Source organism: Tupaia chinensis, unplaced genomic scaffold (genome assembly GCF_000334495.1).
Source record: "Tupaia chinensis unplaced genomic scaffold, TupChi_1.0 Scaffold145273_1, whole genome shotgun sequence".
Classification (NCBI taxonomy): domain Eukaryota; kingdom Metazoa; phylum Chordata; class Mammalia; order Scandentia; family Tupaiidae; genus Tupaia; species Tupaia belangeri.
In genome coordinates this window covers 54,612-69,976 of record NW_006205134.1, presented here as the reverse complement: position 1 = coordinate 69,976, position 15,365 = coordinate 54,612, and the positions used below count along the sequence as shown (strand labels likewise).

The 15,365-nt window shown below is 38.9% G+C and overlaps 1 protein-coding gene across 1 annotated transcript in view; it reads right to left on the bottom strand.

The window, feature by feature from the left end:
* Positions 1–15,365, bottom strand: part of DNAJC10 (DnaJ heat shock protein family (Hsp40) member C10) — a 62,165-nt gene that overhangs the window by 3,249 nt on the left and 43,551 nt on the right. Inside the window, 6 exon segments of the mRNA XM_014583971.2 lie at positions 4,026–4,145; positions 8,771–8,918; positions 9,185–9,238; positions 10,786–10,919; positions 11,746–11,901; positions 14,085–14,186. Coding sequence (XP_014439457.1) covers positions 4,026–4,145; positions 8,771–8,918; positions 9,185–9,238; positions 10,786–10,919; positions 11,746–11,901; positions 14,085–14,186 — 714 coding nt within the window.

Here is a 15,365-nt window from a genome sequence, read left to right as displayed (position 1 = left end):
GAAGGGAAGAGAGGGAGGGAGGAAGAGAGGGAAAGCAAACTGCCAGGTCTGGGACTTGAACCACAGTTGGCCATGTGGGGATCCAGCACCTTTAACCACCATGCCATCTGCTGGCCCCTCAGCACCTGGTTTTTAGACTAAGCTGGAACTGAACATGTGGCCTCAGCCCACTGAGTAGCAGCATCTACACACAGCTGCATGCTACAGTGTCTGGGTTGCTCATTATTTTTTGGTATCTAACAAAAGATGAAACGTGATTAAATGTATTTTAAAATTCTTTTTTCTGAAACGTTAAAAATTATAATCTAAGTTTCTTTCATAGTTAATCCATGATGTACCTGAAATAGAAACTAATAGTATTATGAGAACATAAAATAATTCCTTGGGAAAAATTGCAGTGCTGACTCCAAAAGCTTCAAAACATCTGAATTATGTAAGAAAATCTGTCCCCCAGAGGACTGAAATCATTCTAATTACAATCATTAGCACGGACAAAACCTGGACCAACCACAATCATGGAAAGCAGTGTGTATCCCCTAGTTTTCATCCGCCCACAGCAGGAGATGGCTGGAAGTGGGTGAAAGAGCAGATCTACATACCTAGGTCTGTGCATCTTGGGCCTGGAGCCACCTATTTTCTTATTCTGGGTGTGGAATCCAACACCAAACTGCATGTTGGGATTTTGTTTTTGTGAGTAACTGCCAACCTGGTTTCTATTTCTGTTACCTCAATTATTATTCTCCTTGGGCTTTCCTGTCTGGCCTGGAGTTCTGGATCTACTCTTGGTTCCCAAGTGCCCGCTGGACTCATCTGGCGACATGGTAACATCTTTTCAAACGACTCCACCTAGGGCCTGATTAATTCTGGATAGCTCATTATACTCATACTTCCCTAATATCTGAGCTAAACAAGATTCCTATTTGTGTCACTCCTTTCTCAGTTGTTCTGAAAACTGGGAAACAGACCTGCTGAATCTAAAGGAACAAGGATTCAGGCTCTGGTCTGAGCTCCTTTAACCTCCATCAAGGCTGCATGCCCCAGGCTGTTCTTAAGAAAGAGAACTTGTTGGTAAATCAAAAACCTTCGATGAAGAACCCAGATGTATGATAGTATGAGATTTCTGAAACTCAACCCCTAATTTCTTCATTTAGCTCCATATAAAAACATTTTACAGATGAGGAGAGGAGAAAAAAAGCGTAACTGTCAATAAATAACACCAGATCTTAACTTGGTATTCTCCCTCAAGAACTACCATAATATTTGAAATTGAGTGTTTTACTAGAAAATATGAGTACACAGCAAATACTTGTTTAGTGTATCACAGTTCTTCCTCCAGTCTCCAAGCAAGCAAGCTTATTACTTAGGCACTTGCTCAGTAGTATAAAGCACCGTGATAGAATACATACAGTAAATATTACTCTAGGCAACAGTGCACAAACACCGTGCTCTCAGTGACCTCGGGAACCACCATCACCTTTGAGGCACTACTGCTCCTACTAGTTTTGCTTTCTTGCTCAGCTGGCCAGACTGCCATACTAACCCGAGATTATATTAGTAATTGTGTCATCAGTTGCATTCCAGGCACAGTGCGGCCATTAACGCCACAAGACCAATCAAGTCTTCCCTCATCATTTTGGGTTTTACTGGTCATCATTACTGTTTGTTTAGCTCTTCCGGATTTATGGTACCCTTTTCAGCTTTTACCTATTATAATTAGAATTATTTTTCTGAAATCTACTTTTGAGTAGAAAATGACTTTGCTTCTCTTGGTTAAGTTACACTGAAAGGTAGAAAATTTTCCCAGTTTTTCTAGAATCCTATAGGAAGGAATACATTCTATCTTTCACCACAATGTGTCCTCTACAGTAATCCCTGCTTTTTATTTTTTCGTTTAATTAAAAACAAAAACAAAACTTGGTGTTTTTCTGTCTTTTGAACTCATTTGTCACTTTCCACATTTATTTTCTTACAAACCAATCAAACATAAGTTGAATCTTCAAAAAAAAAAAGTCTTAAAAAAAAAAGTCTTCTATTCTGAGAAAACATTACAGTTCTTGATGAAATCTATTCTTAAACATTCTTTAAAATATTAAGAGTTCTATTGTTAAAAAGTCTTCTGCTTTTTACTTGGGAAGACAGCAAAGGTCATGACTACTTTCAGTTAGCAAATACACTGGCTGAAAGACATGATTGTAGATAAAAGTTTTCACTTGGATTTTGTTAGGACCTATTGTGGGACCAACAGACGGTGTAATGGTTATGTTCTGGACACTCACATGGCTGGTCGCAGTTTGAGTTCCAGTCACAGAAGCTTGAAACATGTGTGAGTGTGCTCAAAGTCCCGAGAGGAAAATGGAGGAGAATGGCGATGATTTCTTACTTTCTATGTCTCCACAGAGTCACATGCCCTATAGCAAAAATCTTTCGCTCTCTCAAAATAAAAGACCTACCCTTCTTACAGAAAAAAAAAACCAAAACAAACATATTAGCTAAACTGCAGTGGCATACACTAGAAGGCACCAGTACTACAGTGCAGAGGCTTAGGCCTAGCTAATTGGGAGGCTGAGGTGGGAGGACTGTGACCTTGTCAAAATACAGCCCCTGGGAACCAGCAGTTAGCGTAATGTCTATGTCGCTGGACTCCTACGTAGTCGACCGCGGTTCGTGTCCCGGACCCGGTGGCTTAAAAACTCACGCCGGGCGTGTGTGCGTGCGTGCCCAAGATCCTGAGAGGAGAATGGAGGAGAAGGGATTGCGGCGTGACCATCCCCCCTGGGGGGTGATTTCTCGCTTTCTGTCTCTATGTCTCTCTCTGTCTGTCTGGCGAGCGCACACGCCCTACAGTGAAAATCTCTCAAAAAAAAAAAAAAATACAGCCCCCACCCCGAGGTCTCTCTTATAAGAAAAGAAAAAAGAAGAAGAAAAAAACTGTACTGTCAATGGCCTAGAAAAATAAAAATGACTGAGCCAAGAAGCCCTAACTTTATTTTATAATCCAATATACTAACAAACTTTCTTTAAGATAAATGCTGAGGTACTAAGGTTACTTCATTTAGAAGTATTCTCTCAAATTATTTTCTCAGGGCCAGCAGGTGGTATGGTGGTTAAGGCACTGGATCCCACATGGCTAACTGTGGTTTGACTCCAAGACCTGGCAGCTTGAAAATCACACTAGGCACATGTGCATTCATGCCCAAGATCTAGAGAGGAGAGTGGAGAAGGGATTGTGGTGTGGCCATTCTACCCATGGGGTACTTTCCCACTTTCCAACTCTCTCTCTCTCCACTGAGCATGTGCTATGTCAATCCCACCCCCATTTTTTCGCTGCATGGAAAGAATTAACTTCAAAAGTAATAATGTTTATTATATAAAGAGTAGAAAGTACAAAACTTCACAGAAAAGAAATAATTAGCTTGAATCCCACCATTCAAAGATAATCACTATATATACATATTTTTTTTTTTTTTTTTGGGGGGGTTCTTTTTTTTTTTTGTTTTTTTTTTTTTTTTTTTTTTTTGCTATAGGGTGCGTGTGCTCACCAGAAAGACAGAGACGGACAGAAAGCAAGAAGTCACCCCCCAGGAGATGGCCACACCGCAATCCCTTCTCCTCCATTCTCCTCTCGGGATCTTGGGCACACACGCACAAGTGCCCGGCGTGAATTTAAGCCACCAGGTCCGGGGCTCGAACCGTGGTCCACTACATGGAGTACAACAACACAGCCCTTACGCTAACTGCTGGTCCCGATGAGCACTATTTTGATATTTGTTTCTAGTAGTTTTCCTATTCATGAGAATAAAAATTTTAAGGCAATTGAGATCGATATATATAGCAACTATGAGACAGAAAAACCTGTTAATATCACTTGGTACATATGTAGATAATAAAGCTTGTTTCAGTAATACGCAATAATACAAAAAAAGACCAAAAGAGAAGACAATGGAGGGAAAAAAACCACTGTTCAGACTATAAACAAATCTCCTTTTGAGCCTGGCTTGCTAAATGAAGAAAAAGTGCATACATACCTTTGCTTTTTCATACCGATAAAATTTAACAGTTGGATAGGCTGTGATACCAGCTTTCTGGCATGTTTGAGCATAGGCCTGACAGTCTACTTTTCCAGCTTTCACTTTTCCTTTAATCATCTGAAAAAAGAAAAATATGGTTTGCTATTTTTCTTTGGCATAAGTTATTTTGCAACCACAAAGCAATATGACACAAAACATTTCAAATCTTTATATACTTAAGAATTTGCTGGGAACCAGCAGTTAGCCTAATAGCTATGTCGCTGGACTCCCACGTAGTCGACCACGGTTCGCGTCCCCGACCCGGTGGCTTAAAACTCATGCTGGGCGCGGGTGTGTTCGTGCCCAAGATCCCGAGCGGAGAATGGAGGAGAAGGGATTGCGGCATGACCATCCCCTCTGGGGGGTGATTTCTCGCTTTCTAGCTCTATGTCTCTCTCTATCTGGCGAGCGCACGCACACTATAGCGAAAACCTCTCCAAAAAAAAAAAAAAAAAAAGAATTTGCTAAAAAACTTAAGTTTTGGGCCAGCTCATGACCTGTTGGTTAAGGGAGCTAGATCCTACATATCCAGCTGTGTAGTCTGAGTCCTAGAGCCCTGGCTTGAAAAACATGCCAAGTGCATGTGTGTGTCTGTGCCCAATATCCCAAAAGGAGGGAGAAATGGAGACAGGACTGTGGTGTAAACATTCCCCATGGGGGTTACTTTCTCACTTTCTTTCTCTGTCTCTCTTCAGTTGGTGCACATGTCTCTTGCAAATTAAAAAAGCAAAACCAAAAGCTTCAGTTTCTGTCCTTCCTCTATTCAAACAAGATTATTTCTAAATTATTCCTGGCCCTTAAAGCTCCATTCACCCAGCACTGTCTTTACAATGGCAAATAAACTCTTTTTGCTCATATCAAGAAAGCTGAGCTTTACCCTGAATTACCTCACCTTCTTCCTGCTACCCACACCCTGCCCATCACACCACAAATGTCTGTGTCTTTCATCCATTTTTCTCCAGTCTCATGTCATGTGCTGAGGTAGCAGACTTTGGCATGTGGAAGGCTGACTACACCCATATCCTTGGCCCTGTCAGATCTACCAACTCTCCTTTCAGGGAGACATCTACTCACAAAAAAAGATTCCTTCCTGGACTACAGTGGCTCATTCCCACCCTGCTTTTCCCACTCTCATTTTTTCTGAGCAGCTGTCTACTCTTCTGCCATTTCCTCCTCATCTACTTATTTGTTAACATTTTATTCTGGCTTCTTCTTCTTTCTGCTCCCTCCACTGAAACTGGTCTCAATGCACTACTTGACCAAACTGAGAGGACAGTTTTTGCTCTTATTAATGGGTACACCTGATATTGCTGCCCACTCCCTTTTCTGTTCTCTTTTCTGGCATTTGTCACTACTCTCTTTTGGCATTCTTCTCTGGCTATTCTTCCTGGTCATCAGGTTATAATACCTAATCAGAGTTCCGTCTTTGGTCACCAATCTTTTCAGTGACGTCTCTTAGGGTGATATTTTTGTACCTATCTGCTAATAAACCCTAACTGTCCTCTTTCTTTCATATTTAACTAAGTGCTGGCCTGCTTTAGGTGAATGACCCATCTGTACCTTAAACAACACACCTAAAATGAAACCTTTCCCCTTAGCCAACTATTCCTCTTGTCCTACTATTCATTTGGCTCAAATCAGAAACTAGGCTTATCTTGACTCCTCTCCCTCCCTCATTTATTATAATCAAGCACTGAATCCTAATTTATTCTTACGTTTCTTTTGTGTTTAGTCTCCTTCTATCACCTGGTTCAAATTATCATCTCTCATTTCAGGACAATTAAAACATCTCTGGTCCCTAAAACTGGAGTAAACCAATAGGAGACTAACTTGTGTTAGGGCACAAGCTAAGTTCCATGCATAAGTCTATGTGAAGACAGGTAGAAACACACACACACTCTCTCTCTGAAGGCCAGAGAAATGTTATTTTAATAAGTTTTTATGTCATTTTCAAAAGGCCATTTATATATTAGTTTACTTATATTTTCAATTACTCATGGGAGGGCACCACATGTTTTTAGTCCCAGTATCTTTTCTGTTCTTTTTGGCCTTTATTCAGTTCAGCAATGTGCGCTTACTGTTTTTTCTTTTTTCTTTTTTTGGAGAGGTTTCTGTTATAGGGCGCGTGCACTTGCCAGAAAGACAGGGAGAGACAGAGACAGACAGAAAGCAAGAAATCACCCCCCAGGAAGGATGACCACACCACAGTCCCTTCTCCATTCTTCTCTCGGGATCTTGGGCACGCACACACATGCGCCCGGTCTGAGTTTAAGCCACTGGGTCCGGGACTCGAACCGTGGTCGACTATATGGGAGTCCAGCAACATAGCCATTACGTTCACTGCTGGTCCCAGCAATGTGAGCTTTCTGAAATGCAAAATCAATCTTGCCACACTCAACAGTCCTCTAATGCTTAGTAGAATATATTCTGAATAGTACAAAATCACAGAGGCAGACTGCTTAGCATGACAGTGTGGAGGCAAAGGACTAAACCTTTCTTGCCTATTTTTTGAGCTTCAGTTTTTTCCACCCCCCTTCCATATTTCTATCTGGTATTACTGGAGTTAACAATGGAGATCCCTGAACAGGTCTGGTTCCCTCATTTCTCTGTACCATAGCAAATACTGTCCTCTGCTTGCAGTGCTCTCCAGTTAAACCTTTTACAGATCAAACTATTCATGCAGTAATTCTCAGATATTAACTGCTGCAGCCCATACTCCCCTTTAAAAAAATGATGATTAGTGGGTATGTGTGTGTATGCGCATATGACATAGAGGAGACACAGAAAACCCTCTGCAAGGGTTGGTCATGCCCCTTCCTTTAGCTCTCCAGTGTGGTAGCATCCCGGCTGCTTACACTGAGCCTAGTGTGTTTTCGGCTGACCTGGCTGGGGATCTGAACTGTGGTCGCCATGTAGGATCTAGTGTTTCTAGAACAGCACATTAGAACTATACCACAACTATACAGAGGAGGTCCCTGCTGGAGTCTTCTGCATTCCAGATAGGATTCTGACATTTTTGTGTTCTGATTTCACTTTAATTTTTACTATAGCAATTCTATCATTGTATTATATATGCTTATTTGCATTTTGCCTTTCTACTAGAATAAACTCTCCATAAATGCATGAAGTTTTTGTCTTTTTATCTTTGTAGTCCTAGAACCTAGCAAAATGCTTTTCATTTTGTGCTTAGGATTTGTTGAATGAACAATATTCCCCATGTTCATTAATATTCTGCCACATTCAAGACATCATTGTATTTCAAAGTTTATATATAGCTAAGTTAAGGATGAGTAAGTAAAATATTTTGTTAGAATTACTGGCAAAAAGAATGTGCAAGAAGAAAAGATCAAAATAAGTAGAAAGCATAAATAATCTTTTATTTGAAGCACCAGTCAATAACTAAAGTAATCTTTTATAAGGTTATAGGAGCCTTGAAATCTCTGTTTAAAAATTCCCATGGCTTGGGATTTTATTTTGGACAACTGAAACTGGTGCTGACTTTCATATTTTAATAAAAATTTTACCAACAGCAAGAGCCCCTTGAATTAGGTAGGATTGAAACTATCAATGTGGATTAGTCATTCATAGGACTGTATGAAAGAAAGAAGCTCCAAATGCAAACTCTGCATTGAGGGAGGTAGATTCAGTTCACCTGCAAAGGCACTTAATAAGTAGGCACTGGGGATATAAAGATAGAGGAGACATGGACCTTGTCCTTAAGAATTAAGGGACCAGCAGTTGGCATAATGGCTATGTCACTGGACTCCCATGTAGTTGACCGTGGTTTGAGTCTCAGACTCAGTGGCTTAAACTCATGTTAGGCACATGTGCGTGTGTGCTCAAGATCCTAAGAGGAGAATGGAGAAGGGATTGTGGCGTGGCCATCCCCCCCGGGGGGGGGGGGGAGGCTCCACTTTTTCCCCTCTGTCTCTCTTTTCTGGAGAGCACACACTCATAGCAAAACCCTCTCAAAAAAAAAAAAAATAAGAAACTCATGGTCTATGGAAGAAATAATGATGTAAAAAAAAAATGGTATAATGTGCACTATATGTATACTGAGAGAGGATAAGATATCAAGATGATGCTGATTAACTGAGAAGGGCAGAGAATAGAGAACTGCTGTTGCAGCTGAGCTTTTCAAGATAAGAAGAAAAATAATCCAGATAAGGCACCGGTACAGCACTGTGGAGAGAGCAAGCACACATAAGGACATACGTTCAGACGACATGGAGTTCTCTGTTGTGCCTGGAGTGTAAGCAGCACTGAAGAAACTGGACTGGCAGTGTGAGACTAACTAGAAGGCAAATATAAGTCCAGATGAAAGATGATGAAGACTTGAACAAAGAGGCTTGCAGTAGAGATGAACAAGAGATGACAGACCTTAAAGACATCTCGGAGACAGAACTGATGGGATCTAGTCATCGCCCAGGGGTAGCAGTATTGGTGCGGTGGAAGAAGTAAAAGACAAGCAGAAGAGTGGTTTCTGGCTTTCATGGCTAAGTAAATGATGGCGATGTCAACCAACACAGAAAAGACATCAGCTAAAAGCTTTAAGAGGAAGAAATCTACTGCAAAGTTTACACTCATAGAAAAGTTACCTTTTTTTTTAAATTCAGAAGAACAAATTTAGAATTAAAATGATAAATTTGTATCTATTTAAAACATGCATGTGACTACAACTTAATTAAGTACATAAGACTTACCCTAGCCAAGAGCTCAAACTCTGGAGCAAAATTTTGGCAAGGTCCACACCAAGGAGCATAGAAATCAACCACCCAATGATTTTTCCCTTGTAAAACTTTTTCATTAAAAGTCTGAGGTGTTAGATCTATGGACACTTGAGGTAAAAATCTGCAGCAACAAATTAAAATAATTTTTCATTATAGAAAAACCAAAGACACATCTAAAATATAGTAATATTACAAGATTTTCTAAATTGAAAATGACTTCAAAGAATGGCAATGTAGCAGAACACAGCCCTATCCTGGTGAACATAAACCTTTACCAAGAAGTTTAAAATGCTAGAACCTTGAACAACTCACAGTAAATTTATTGATATAAGAAGAAAGTTGACAGCATTGATTCTAGTTTATATAATATGTATTTTAATGACTTACCCCAGACCCCAGATTCGTAGGGAGTAAGCATCTCTATTCCAACCATTGTAACTACTGAAAGAAGAAAACATTATATTAGCTGTAAACAGTGTTTTCTATTATTGGATATATTCAGAAAACAATCTTATTGTGGCAATTAAAAAAAGAAGTAGCTGAATGACTTCATCTAGCATCCCTCTTCTTTGATATATCTAGTTACAAATTCTGGTTATGTATTTCCACTTTTTGAGCACAAAAAGAGTGATCCAGTTGGCAGTCTACAGAGCCCACATTGATCAGTTCAATGTGGGCTATATGGCTTTTCCAGTACATTTTTCTCTAGTCTTGATATATCTATTTGGGTTCGAGAGAGAAATGTCTAGCTACCTATGCAAGGCTTTAGTTTCTGAACTTTTATTCAAGTTGTCATTGTCTATCAAATTCCCACCCATATTTAAAGACTCATGTCAAAAGCTACCTCAAAAACACAGCTCTATATCATTTCTTCACAGTTGTGATCACTCTCATTTAAAATCCCAGGCTTGTATTCTTTAATAACATTTATCATATTCCACTCTATATTTGAGTTTTCTACCTGAAATACCACATGGTACTGTGGAAATACTACAGGCACTGAGACAGAGTTGGGTATAAATTCCAGCTTCAAACCGTAGTAGCAGCACAACTTGGAAAAGTTATCGAAGCCCCGAAAATCACAGTTTACAACTCTGTAACGTAGGAAGGGTATTTACTCCTATCTCACAGAGAGCATACATGAGGTAGAAATAATGTGAGTCAAGTATCTAGTACAGTACCTGAAACCAAATAAGGACTTAAGAAATGCTAGCTCTTCTTTTCCTTATCTTCTTCTTTTTTTTTTGGAGAAGTTTTCGCTATAGGGCAAGTGCGCTCGCCAGACAGACAGAGAGAGACAGAGAGACAGAAAGCGAGAAATCATCCCCCAAAGGGGATGGTCACACCACAATCCCTTCTCCTCCATTCTCCTCTCAGGATCTTGGGCATGCACACACACATGCCCGGCGTGAGTTTTAAGCCACCCGGTCCAGGACGTGAACTGCGGTCGATTACGTGGGAGTCCAGCGACATAGCCATTACGCTAACTGATGGTCACCCCCCCCCTTTTTTTTTGCGAGGGTGTTTGCTATAGGGCGCGTGCGCTCGCCAGACAGACAGAGAGACAGAAAGTGAGAAATCACCCCCCAGGCCACACCGCAATCCCTTCTCCTCCATTCTCCTCTCAGAATCTTGGGCACGCACACACATGCGCCTGGCGTGAATTTAAGCCACCGGGTCCGGGTTGCGAACCGCGGTCAACTACATGGGAGTCCAGTGACATAGCCATTATGCTAACTGCTGGTCCCATCCTTATCTTCTTGATTAGATGAAGCTTCATGAAGAGTAGGATTGTTAGATCCTCTCTTTTCTGAAGTGCTCATTAACACACTATCTTAAATATGTGGGCTCCCAATAACTAGTTGTTGGGTTAACTTTCTAGATAGGATAACATAAATGCTTACTATATTATTAAATTATATTATTAAGTATTTAATACTATGTTATTAAATTATAGTAAGTGACTTCAAATGTAAGAGAATACTTACTGATACTGATAAGCTTTATTTGATTTCAGAGGAAAAAATCTTATCTCAGGGTATCTCTGAACATTTTCTTGAGCACAAAAAGAATGATACTGTTGGCAGTCAATACTGCCCACATTGATCAGCCCAGCTAATGTCTATAAAAGAAAAAAGATATAAATAATATCAAAGTGATAAGAATAAAATTATCTCTATAACTTTTTACTATGTTTATAATAGTTACTGTGAAATGTTCATATAACTTACTAGTGATTTTCACTAAATAAAAAGGCAAAATGGTTTAATACATAATTTTACAATTAAGAACTTACTACAATTGGTGCAGAGTAAACTGACATTATCAAACTATTTTATGGGAAAAATTATGTATTTCTAAAATGTAAGTGTTAGAAACCAAGAACTAATAAAATTCTTTGCAATGATATTCCAAAGAATGACTTTTTCTATCAGGAGCAAGCATTGCAGGTATCCTATTGATTCACATCTAAATTTAAAAATTTTATTGAAAAGAGTACAAAATATTAGGGAACTAGAAATTACTTAAACTCAGATTTATTTTTTATTCTAGAAATGAATATAATCTATAAGTTGCATTTTCCTTCTTGTATTTAAATAATTTGCTTTCAATGTATCATGATTTATAATGCTATGTCTATATGCTAGGTATTTTCTAACATTTTACTGCTCAAGGCTGTATTTTTTTTTTCCTTCCAAGTCCACAATATTGTCAAAAAATAATCTTTGGGCTCTAAAAATAAAGTGATAGGAAAAATTCAGATAGAAAATAAAGGGGATCTTTGGGTTGACATTAGCAACAATTTGGTCAAAAGTGGCACACAGCTCATCTAATAGGCAGACACAGAGATGGAATCTAAATATGATCTGTACTACTATTCAATAACCTACTAGGTTCATTCATCTCAGTTTCAGAATAATTCTGTTAAATAAACAATTTTACTATACCCGGGCCATTCTTTTCCATTCAGGCATTAAGACTTGACATGGATGACACCATGGGGAGTAGAAATCAACCATCCAGACTTCGTCATGTTTTCTTTGTTTAACTAGTTCATTGAAAGTGGTGGGTGTAAGGGAGACCACTGAAGGATTCATAAGATCCTAAAGAGAATATAGCTTCTATTATAATAGGTATAAAAAAAGAATTATTCATACAGTCTTGGCAAATTGTTGGTATACGTCATTTAGAAAGTTCCAGCTTTTGAGAAATTAAAAAATGTTTAAGGATATTACCTTTTTATTTTAGTAAAGGTTTTCACCTTAGGGCTTGTGCGCTTGCCAGAGAGAGAGAGAGAAAGAGAGAGAGAGAGAGAGAGAGAGAAAGAAAGAAACAGTGACAGGGAAAGTGAGAAAACATTCCTGAGGGGGATGGCCATGCTGCAATCCCTTCTCCTCCATTCTCCTCCTAGGATCTTAGGCATGCACACAAATGTACCCAGAAGTGAGTTGCAAGCCACCAGGTCCAGAACTTGAACCACAGTTGGCCATGTGGGAGTCCAGCAACAACATATAGCTAAGCCACCTGCTGGCCCCATGCTTAAAGATATCTAAAGAAAATATAACACTAAATGGACACAAGGAGGGTGGAGAGCACAGGGCTCAGTGATGCTGTGAAGCCCTTCCTCAGTCCTCTAGCCTACCAGAATCCTGGAAGGGGAAAGAACAAGAGAGAGAGCAAGGGAGGGAGAGAGAGAGGCGGGTGTGTGAGATACACATAGAGAGACAGACAGGGTGGATGGTAACTTGGTCACACCATGAACCACTTCTTCAGTCCTGCGAACTGCCAGGATTGGACGTATGAACACACACACAGTGTGTTTTCAGGTCTACCTGGCCAGGACTCAAACTGTAGCTTCTAGCACCCAACTGTGTTACAGAAGCTGGGCCCATAGAAAAAAAATTTTTTTTCTTTGAGAGGTTTTTGCTATAGGGTGTGTGCACTTGCCAGAAAGACAGAGAGAGACAGAAAGCGAGAAATCACCCCCCAGGGGTAATGGCCACACTGCAATCCCTTCTCCTATATTCTCCTCTCAGGATCTTGGGCATGCATGCACATGTGCCCAGGTTGAATTTAAGCCACCAGGTCCAGGACTCGAACTGCAGTTGACTAAATGGGAGTCCAGCGACATAGCCACCATGCCAACTACTGGTCCCATAGTAAATTATTTTTTAAAAATGAAAATGATCCCTAATTTATATTGAGTTTTTATTTTCTCTATTAGTTTTTTTAAAATGAAGGTATATTTTTCTCTTATCACTAAAATCACTGGAGGAGGGGAAAGAAGCAACTTTACTTAATACTAAATGTACATAATTTAAGAGTTCCAAGAACTGCCAGATTTCTACACAGGCCACATAATTCTGTTCTGAAATGAATGACTGATTTGGAAAGGACCCTTTAATTACTAATAGAAAGCCTGTCTCATTGTTCTGATATTCTTATTGGAGATACTGCACAACTTCTATATAGTATGTTACAAATGCTGTTTTAACAAAGTTCCAGGCTGTTACCATCAGGCAGTACTAAGGAAGAAGTTAGCTTTACAGGGAAAACAATCCAAAACAACACAAAACACTACTTTGGAGAAGAGATGGCATGAAAGAATAGGATGGTCATTAAAGAACAATAAGCTAGAATTTTTTCTTTCTTGGGAAGCCTCTATTTTAGTTAGTCAAGACTATTGGTGGGAAAAATGTTGTGGATACAGGGCACTTCTGTTTTCAGAGAAAAAAGGCAAGGTTATGTGAAAGTATAATTGCATTTATTTAATAAATGGTGGTATCCATTATGTATAAAGAACTATACAAGGTTAACAAAACACAGACTTATTATTCTGAGTTAAAAGACAAGTATAGGGACCAGCAGTTAGTGTAATGGCTATGTCGCTGGACTCCCACGTAGTCAACCGAGGTTTGCGTCCCGGACCTGGTGGCTTAAAACTCACACCGGGTGCGTGTGCGTGCATGCCCAAGATCCCGAGAGGAGAACGGAGGAGAAGGGGTTGCGGTGTGGCCATCCCCCCTGGTGGGGTGATTTCTTGCTTTCTGTCTCTCTCTGTCTGGTGAGCGCATGCACCCTACAGCAAAAATTTCTCCAAAAAAAATAAAAAAAACAAGTATATACAGAAGAGTAAAATATTAGAAACATTTAAAAAAGCCTATTTCTTATCAGAAAATGTTTGGCATGAAAATAATAAATCTCATTAGTAAACATTATTAAATATTCATATAAATTATATAAATTAAGAGAAAAGATTCTAGCAACAGGCTGCAACTTGAAATACCTCTATAAACTCCAAGATCTGTTCAGCAGAGTGATGTCCTTCATACTCATGAACGTTGGACTGGTTGAATACAACTGTTGTTGGATAAGCCTGAATGTTATACTGTTAGGAGGGAGAATATAAATTAAAAAAGGATTTTTACATATTTCACCTGTTTGTTTCAAATGTATACGCAGCCTGCCTTAAGTAACAATAAGATTTTAAAAACCAACTGCTTAATTGCCGGTGAGTAATTTGAACCTAGCCAAATTTGGCAAAAGAAATGGGTTTGCCATAAATACCATAGGCATCACATTGCTGAGAAGCAAGTAGGAATAATTGTGTGCTTGTTTCATTTTTACTCTACTCAACCAAGGTCAGAAGACACCGTCAAGAGCAGCTTTGCTCTTTAGTTTAAGTCTTTTTTTTGAAACCATAATACATACGTCACTTTTGCTAGAAGTAGATGATAAAAGAAATAAAATAGCAATAATAAAGAAATGAATAATTAATATGCACATGACTATATTTTAAATTAGTAATTGTGCCCTAAGAATGTGGTCACTTTTTATTCCTGTTCAAGATAGCCCATATAGCAAAATACTCAAAAAGTTTAATTTCTTCCTCAGAGTGAACATGGACACCAGTCCAGGAAGTATCTTGCTAACTGTTTTTTTTTTAAAGTTACAAAGAGATTCCTATCTCTGGATTTGTCATAGCTGAACTTTACATCCTTAATGTTGGGATAAGCACTCATTTGCAAACCAAAATCTCTGATGAGGATTCAGAAATAACTTTAGAAACAATAGCAACATATATCAAAGTTTTGGGGAAATGTGTGTAAATTCAAGTAACTCATTAGATCAATAAAACAATTATATTCAATAGTTAAAAGTAAACAAATGATTACTATGTATCCAGCATTACTTTAGGAGTTAACATGTAGCCTCTCATTTATTCCTCTCAACAATTTTATTCAGTAGCTAAAATTACATAACTCATTAGAAAAAACTGAGTTGAGAGGCTAAGTGACTTGGTCCAGGTCAATCAATCAGTGAATGGCAACTAATTAGTAGGAAGTGAGTCCTGGCTTCCATTTCAGGTGAATCTGACACCATGGTTTTTTTAGTAAACCATTATGCTTTTACTAGATAAAAAGTAGAAAAACTAAAGGAATATAAATGAAGACAACTATTGTTTATTACATTTATTTGGTATCTTTGGTTGTCATTTCTCTTGAAAGTCACATACGTGACATTCAAAACAGAAGGCCCTGTTCGTTCCCTTTATTTTTTAAAAGCT